The sequence below is a fragment of the Jaculus jaculus genome, chromosome 4, assembly GCF_020740685.1.
Source record: "Jaculus jaculus isolate mJacJac1 chromosome 4, mJacJac1.mat.Y.cur, whole genome shotgun sequence".
In the NCBI taxonomy this organism is placed as follows: Eukaryota; Metazoa; Chordata; class Mammalia; order Rodentia; family Dipodidae; genus Jaculus; species Jaculus jaculus.
In genome coordinates this window covers 13,726,847-13,734,585 of record NC_059105.1, presented here as the reverse complement: position 1 = coordinate 13,734,585, position 7,739 = coordinate 13,726,847, and the positions used below count along the sequence as shown (strand labels likewise).

General features: G+C 55.3%; 1 protein-coding gene across 2 annotated transcripts; it reads right to left on the bottom strand.

Moving 5' to 3' along the window:
- Window positions 1–1,347: 1,347 nt before the first annotated feature.
- On the bottom strand, window positions 1,348–5,264 carry LOC101606396 (tubulin alpha-4A chain). Of its 2 annotated transcripts, none has more exons than XM_004662907.3 (4): window positions 5,173–5,264; window positions 3,064–3,286; window positions 2,625–2,773; window positions 1,348–2,388 (listed from the first exon to the last, which is right to left on the bottom strand). In XM_004662907.3, the coding sequence occupies exons 1-4, from the start codon at window positions 5,173–5,175 to the stop codon at window positions 1,417–1,419; spliced, it is 1,347 nt and encodes a 448-aa protein (XP_004662964.1). In that variant the 5' UTR covers window positions 5,176–5,264; the 3' UTR covers window positions 1,348–1,416. The 2 variants fall into 2 exon arrangements, with proteins under 2 accessions (XP_004662964.1, XP_045002939.1); XM_045147004.1 differs by lacking the exon at window positions 5,173–5,264 and adding an exon at window positions 4,757–4,904.
- Window positions 5,265–7,739: the final 2,475 nt, after the last annotated feature.

The window sequence follows — 7,739 nt, the reverse complement described above, 5'->3', positions numbered from 1 at the left end:
TGCATTGTAGTATCAGTGTGTCTGGAGAGAGAGGAGGTATGAGGCCAGAATCAACAGCCTGGGAAGAGGGACTGGTGTGACACCCGAGAGGCAGCAGGTGTCCTTGCTTGAGATTTGGCTGGTTGATAGTGGACAGGACTTCTCTCCGGGCTTGCTGTAAATACTTAAGCTGTTCTGGCTTGAGCTGGTTTTTGCCTGTACCAGGACCTGGGTCCCCTTAAAGCACACTCAACTAGTTCTTTGCTTCACTCCCTGGGTGGGTAGCTTCGTCAGAGTAGCTCAGCCAGTTTGCTAGGCCACGGACCTCTGGGTGGAGAAACCAGAGGCGGCTTTGGGACAGCTACATAACAGGTCTCCCATCCTCAGCCTGGGGCAAGGGGAGTGGAGCCAGCAGCTATTTTGACCAGTCTCCCTGATTATTCTAGCTCACACATGGTTAATAATTAATGAGGCCAGTGCCCTGTGGCAGTATCCAGCAGCCACTTCCTGCCTTCTCTGCTGAGTAAACTGGCGCCTGCTTTAACCCAGCTTGAAACCTGTTCCCCAGGAAAGGGCACCAAAGCTCTGAATCACTAGGGAGGGGAGCAAGGGTAGAGTTAGTACCTCCTGCTCCAGAGATCAAAGTTTCCCCCACCAACCATGCCTACCCCCAAATGTTGACGTCAGCATGGGTCCTGGGGTGCCTATTAGCAAAGCAGAATTTTACCCTAGGGGCTGAGTAGGAGGCTCCCACCAGCAAGCATGAGGCTGAAAGAAAGCACAACAAGAGACGACCCGACTTTTAATAAACAGCCCCGGCTACAGCAAAGCAGCAAGACAGACATTGAGCTATGCAAGGCTGCCAAGAGGTGAATGGCACAACTAGGAGATTGCCCTTGTTCCTGCCCATCCCCCAGCCTTATGACGTGGCTTCATGCCCAGTAACTCTGAGCCAGCCCTGCCCCCATTTCTCAAACCCTCAATAGTGTACAGCCCAGCCTGGGCCAAGCCTTGCTTCCAGATGGAAATGGAGCAGAAGTAGCAAGAAGAATAGGTAGCCATCCAGCTTTCCAACAGAGATGCTACTGGCCATCAACTCCTATTGGAAAAGGAGCGAAGACTCAATATCCTTTCATCGCTTGTGGCTAGACAAGCAGCTATAGGATTTGATCCTCATTTCTTCCCTTTCCTGGGTGCTCCTAGGACCTTGCATCAAGGTCCCTAGGGTCATGCTTCCTGGGCCTTGGAAGAGCCCCTTGGCAAGTCTCACCTATAGCCACGGAAGGGTAAAAGGTCACAAGCAGCAAACAGGGCAGCAGCACGACGCAGACGCAGACGCAGAAGCTCAGCGCTCACAGAGGGACAAGAGACCTGCAAGGAGACTTTATTTCGAAAGGACTTTGCAGTGAGCACAGTGAACAGGCTCTGAGCAGCTGTCTATTCTTCTCCCTCATCCTCGTCCTCATAGGAGTCGATGCCCACTTCTTCGTAATCCTTCTCCAGGGCAGCCATATCCTCCCGGGCCTCAGAGAACTCCCCCTCCTCCATGCCCTCACCCACATACCAGTGTACAAAAGCCCTCTTGGCATACATCAGGTCAAACTTGTGGTCCAGGCGGGCCCAGGCCTCAGCAATGGCGGTCGTGTTGCTCAGCATGCACACGGCTCGCTGCACCTTCGCCAGGTCACCCCCTGGCACCACAGTGGGTGGCTGGTAGTTGATACCAACCTTGAAGCCCGTGGGGCACCAGTCCACAAACTGGATGCTGCGCTTGGTCTTGATGGCTGCAATGGCAGCGTTGACATCCTTGGGCACCACATCGCCGCGGTAGAGCAGGCAGCAGGCCATATACTTGCCATGCCGGGGGTCACACTTCACCATCTGGTTGGCAGGCTCAAAGCAGGCGTTGGTGATCTCTGCCACCGACAGCTGCTCGTGGTAGGCCTTCTCTGCAGAGATGACCGGCGCGTAGGTGGCCAGGGGGAAGTGGATGCGGGGGTAGGGCACCAGGTTGGTCTGGAACTCCGTCAGGTCCACGTTGAGGGCCCCGTCAAAGCGCAGGGAGGCCGTGATGGAGGACACGATCTGGCTGATGAGGCGGTTGAGGTTGGTGTAGGTGGGGCGCTCGATGTCCAGGTTGCGGCGACAGATGTCGTAGATGGCCTCGTTGTCCACCATGAAGGCACAGTCTGAGTGCTCCAGGGTGGTGTGGGTGGTCAGGATGGAGTTGTAGGGCTCCACCACAGCAGTGGACACTTGAGGGGCAGGGTAGATGGAGAACTCCAGCTTGGACTTCTTGCCGTAGTCAACAGAGAGCCGCTCCATCAGCAGAGAGGTGAAGCCCGAGCCTGTGCCCCCTCCGAAGCTGTGGAATACTAGGAAGCCCTGCAGCCCTGTGCACTGGTCAGACTGAAAGGCAAGGGGAAAAAAAGAAAAAGAAATGTACATAGACAAGAAGCCTGAGCAATTTTCTTCTCGCTCTATGAAGCCTAGAATCGCTCAGAAGTCAGGGCAAAACTGAGTGTCCCATAGAAGTTACCACATTCTGGAACATGTACAGCTAGAGATGACCCAAAATTGACCTAAAAAAATTTGTCCCCAACCAGTGTCAGCAAAGCTCCCTCCCTGCCACGCTGCATTCTCACCAGCTTTCGGATGCGGTCCAGCACTGGATCGATGATCTCCTTGCCAATGGTGTAGTGCCCACGGGCATAGTTGTTGGCAGCATCCTCTTTCCCAGTGATGAGCTGCTCTGGATGGAAGAGCTGCCGATATGGGCCATTTCGGATCTCATCTGGAAGACCATAAACCACATTACTGGGGCAGAAACCACAAGGCTATGCTCAGCAGGGACCTTCCTGCCCCCACCGTCAGGGTGGTAACTACAAGCCCATATATGCAAGAACTAGCTCACCCTTCTGCCAGACTGAGATACTGGAGGGTGAGAGAAACTCAGACCTTCAGGGTCCGTGCCAGTGCATGTAGGGCTAGGAGTTTTCAGAGCCACAAAAGCCCAATTCAGACACTCCATCAAGAGCCACACTACACTCTCCACCTCCCTCAAATATGCACCCCTCTTCTCACCAATGACTGTAGGCTCAAGATCCACAAAGACTGCCCGAGGCACATGCTTTCCAGCACCCGTTTCACAGAAGAAGGTAGTAAAGGAGTCGTCCCCTCCACCAATGGTCTTGTCACTGGGCATCTGCCCATCAGGCTGAATCCCATGTTCCAGACAGTAGAGCTCCCAGCAGGCATTGCCCATCTGCACGCCTGCCTGCCCCACATGGACTGAGATACATTCACGCTGAGGGACAGAGAAGGGTCACCAGGTAAGTACCACATCTGTAAGTCCTTACCCCCAGCTTTTCTCCCACCCTGCTGCCAGCAGCTAGGAAGACTCTGTTGACATAAAGGAGAGGCCTGCTGGACATGGTGGCGCACACCTTTAACCCCAGCACTTGGGAGGCAGAGGTAGGAGGATCATCGTGAGTTCAAGGCCACCCTCAGACTACATAGTAATTTTCAGGTCAGCCTGGGGTAGAGCGAGACCCTACCTCGAAGAACAAAAGCAAACCAAAAAGGGTCGGGGAGGCTTGGGGGAGGCAGAGGTCAGAAGCAGCTGGCAGCCTTCCCCAGTCTCTCCTGCTCAGGACTCTCCAAATTGGAGGCAACCAGGAGGTCAGACCAACCCCTTGGCCTACTTCTCAAGTGGAGAATTTGTCAAGTGAGATCTGTGTGACCCTGGTACATACATTCACTGGACACTCGGGGACGACAGAGAGGGTACACACATATCACAGGCAGTCATGAACACAGGGTTTGTAAAAGTCTCCAGCTGCTCAGAACTGCCTACAAATCCAGCTTCCCAGAGGCAGGTCTGGAAGTGTGCAGCGAGAAGGCTCCCACTTGGGATGAACAGCTAGAATTTCCCACAACCCCTTCCTTCCTTCCTTCCTGTGGGCAGAGAGGTGTTTCAGCCTTCCATCTGGCATAACCGACCATCCCCTATGACATCAGGATGTCCTCCCCCCCGCCCCGCACCTTTAAATCCCATCTGGCTCTGGGGATCAATTCCATCTGGCTCTTCTCCCTACCTCCACCCCCGCACTCTGCGTGGCTGCACCACCTTCATCCACCCGCGTCAGCCCGCACCGAAATAGCAGCGATAATGCTGGTAAGCGCAGGCGGCCGGGGCAAGGGCGGGCGATGCGGTCGGGGATACCGGGCCACTCACCGCCTTAGGCTCACTCCTGCCAGTCCGAAATTAACCCTTCAGAGCCCAAATCTGTAGGGCTCGTGAGCCTAGCTCCCTAAAGCCAAATGGTGGAGTGACAGTTTGCGAAATACCCTTGAAGAGGAAGTGGAACCTGCGGTGTGGCCCCTGAGGTGACCCGCCTGGTCCCCGCAAGGGGAGCACCATCTGCACCTGGGCTCCACATCCGCTATTCCTCCAGAGTCTTTCCACTTCCCATCCGAAAGCCGGGATTGGGTTTCGGCCCACGCTTCTGGGCTATAAATACCAGCCCCCTCCATACACCTCTCTTCCCTGCCCCCAACCTGGCCTCGGCCCGCGCGCCGTCGCTCAGCGCCAGCTGTCCCTGCCCGTCCCCAGCGCACCCGCAGGAGGGGCTCGCTAGCCGTCACGGGGCAGGACCCCATTCCCGCCACCCCTTCGGTTCAGAATAGGGGTGCTGAGTCACGGCTGGGGGGAAGGTGCACTGTGGATGGAAGGGAGGCCCAGAGAGGAAGAGGGGGAATGCGGCGCTGGCCTGACCCCCTTCCTCCTCCCTGCGCCAAGCACGTGCTCAGTCCGTTCCAGGGACCGAAGGGTAGTGATGGGTGGCGAGGGCAGCCAGGCACGTCTTCCTCCGCCCGCGGCAAGGACCGGGTGCAGGACCGCGTGACTCCCCTCGGGAGGGTAGGGGCACAGACGCTTGGTCAGGCAGGAGGAGACTGCCAGGAGGGGCTGCTCCATGCTGGAGAAGAACGGCCTCCCCCATCGTGAAGGTGGACTGCGCACTAGGCCAAAGTCACCAGGAGAGGGTTGGGGTGGGGGTAGGTGGAGGGCAAAACCTCTGCACCTCCCGAGACCCGGAGAGAGCTACGTAGAGGGTCCCAAGCATTCCAGCGGGGGAGGCTCCCCGAGGGAAGGTGAGGGACAGGCGAGATCCCGGCGGGGGCCTCACTCACCATGACGAGTCCCAGAGGTGCGTCTCACGTCGAGTCGGGGTCACGGGTCTCAGTGAGAACTGCGCTAGCTGCAGTGGCGCACCGCTCTTATATGCCGGGGGCGGGGTCCACGTGCCGCCCGCCCGCCGGGGCGGGGCCATCCACAGGCCACGCCCCGACCGGGTGGGCGGGCCCGAGGGGTGGGGTCAAGTCGGATTCCCCTCTACCTCGCCAGGATCCCTCACCTGGCGAGTTTGTGTTAGGATCAGCGACCCATTTTCGCTCCTGGTTTTTAGCCACCGCCCTGGACTCCCGAGGTCCCGAGCTAGGGACGCAGGGTGTGGTGACAAGGCGTGTCTCGATTGCACCTGCGTCATGCCAGTGCCGGTGGTCCCGGGGCTCCGATGCCGGGCGGATGCGCTGGAAGCGGTCCCGAGGTGGCTGCGGGTGACCTCTCGGGGGTTCCTCTCCGCACCGCCTCCGCGGAGGCTCCGGTCCGGCGTACCGGGCCGCCTTCCAGCCGAACGCCGCCTGCCGGTGCCTGGCCAGGATGGCAGGCTTCGCCCACACCTGTAGGCCTCCGGGGACCGAGAACGACATTTGCCCGAGCCCCATGCTGACTGTCCCTCCCCTAGACTCTCCGGCAGAGCCGAGCTGCGTAACCTGTCCGCCGGGTTCGACCCGGGAGTCCGCCACCGCTCGCCGGCCACGGGTCGGTCTAGACTGTCCTGCACGACCTTGAGAAAGTGACTTCGCGGAGTCCTTGGCGTCTTCTGTAGATGTTTTCTACATGTTAGCTCCATTTCTTACAAAGACGGGCCTTTTCTAAATAAATTTTTCCTTCCTCAGACTTTGCTTTACATTTTCTAGCGGTTCCCCTGGGAAATCCATCAGGCAGGGTCCGTGTGCACGTCTTTAAAAAAAAAACAACCTGGGGCTGGAGAGATGGCTTAATGGTTAAGTCGTTTGCCTGTGAAGCCTAAGGACCGAGGTTCGGTGCCCCAGTTCCACCTTAAGCCAGATGCATAAGGTGGTGCATGCCTTTGGAGTTCATTTGCAGTGGCTGGAGGCCCTGGTGTGCCCATTCTCTCCCCGCCTCTTCTCTCTCTGTCAGTCTCAAATAAGTAAATAAATAAAATTAAGTTTAACAAAAACTGTCTCAGGCTAGTCTTCATTTGGAAAGGATTCACCTTCCTCTCCTACCATCCCCTTTCTGTTGACCCAGGGTTGTCTGGCCACACAAGACCATAAAGTAACTAGTGATGGCAACTTTCTATCAACAAAGTAGCTAATTGGCATTGGATTTAGGCAAGGCATCGAAAAAGGATACAGTGAAATATGACAAGGTAGACTGCCCCTCTGGTTGTGAGACTGACTCATTCGTTAAAAAAAAAAAAACAAACCTGACAGGGGCATTTGGTAAAGATGTTTTCACAAATAGGCTCATGGTTTTGACAGAGCCTCGGTGATCACCAGATCCAGTGCTTCTCATTGGCCTTCCTTATGCATCCACACCTCAGCGAAATGCATATAGTAGTGATCTGCGCAATCTTGGGCAAAACGCTAAACCTGTTTGACCTTCAGGTGCAGTTCTTCATTTGTAAAACTGGGGTGACTGACTTGTGAAGACCAATGAATGCAGGGGTGATTTTGCACACCACATGGCCTGCTGGATTTTTTGGAGCACTTTGTTCTTCTTCTTCTTCTTCTTCTTATTATTATTATTATTATTATTATTTTGGTCTTTCGAGTAGGGTCTCACTCTGGTCCAGGCTGACCTGGAATTAACTATGTAGTCTCAGGGTGGCCTCGAACTCATGGTGATCCTCCTACCTCTGCCTCCCAAATTCTGGGATTAAAGGTGTGCGGCACCACACTCGACCCCTATTATTATTATTGAGGCAAACTCAACAGACTGCCTTTTTTTCTTTTAATCCGAGAGAGAGAGAGAGAGAGAGAGAGGGAAAGAAAGAAAGAAAGAGAATTGATGTGCCAGCCACTGCAATCGAACTCCAGACACGTGCACCCCCTTGGGCGCATGTGTGACACTGTGTGTCTGGCCTAGGTGGGAACTGGAGAGTCCAATCTGAGTCCTTAGGCTTCATAGGAAAGCACCTTAACCGCTAAGCCGTCTCTCCAGCCCTGTTCACATTATTTTGGTGCCTCTGACATACCAGAGTGCATGCTGCAGGAAGCTGAGGGCCTTGTTGCATTAATCTTTGGTGCTCAGCACACATGTCAAGCACTTGCTAAGTGTGTATTTGTGAATTACTTCACTTCCAAGGTGGGATGCCAACAGAGTTGCAAGCGAGCAGCCTGGAGGTCAAAGTCCCTCTCAGAAATGTTTTTGTGGCTGTGGACATAACTCAGTGGCAGAGTGTTTGCTTAGCATGTGCAAGGCTGTAGGTTCAATCCCCAGCACTGCAACAAGCAAACAAACAAATGTTGTATTTGGCCTTAGTGGCGTTAACACCACAGTGTTCAGCACGTGGAAAGACCCCATGTTTCTGGGACTTGCAGGCCCCAGCACAGAGTTGTGCTCACAGCTAGAGTTTGTTGCAGTGATGTGTTAAGGATGCTTGACTGGG

Coding starts and splice junctions, on each gene's coding strand:
- LOC101606396 (XM_004662907.3), bottom strand. Junction 2,774..3,063: donor TCTTGAGCCTACAGTCATTG/GTGAGAAGAGGG, acceptor ATGGTCTTCCAG/ATGAGATCCGAAATGGCCCA. Junction 2,389..2,624: donor TGGACCGCATCCGAAAGCTG/GTGAGAATGCAG, acceptor CTTGCCTTTCAG/TCTGACCAGTGCACAGGGCT.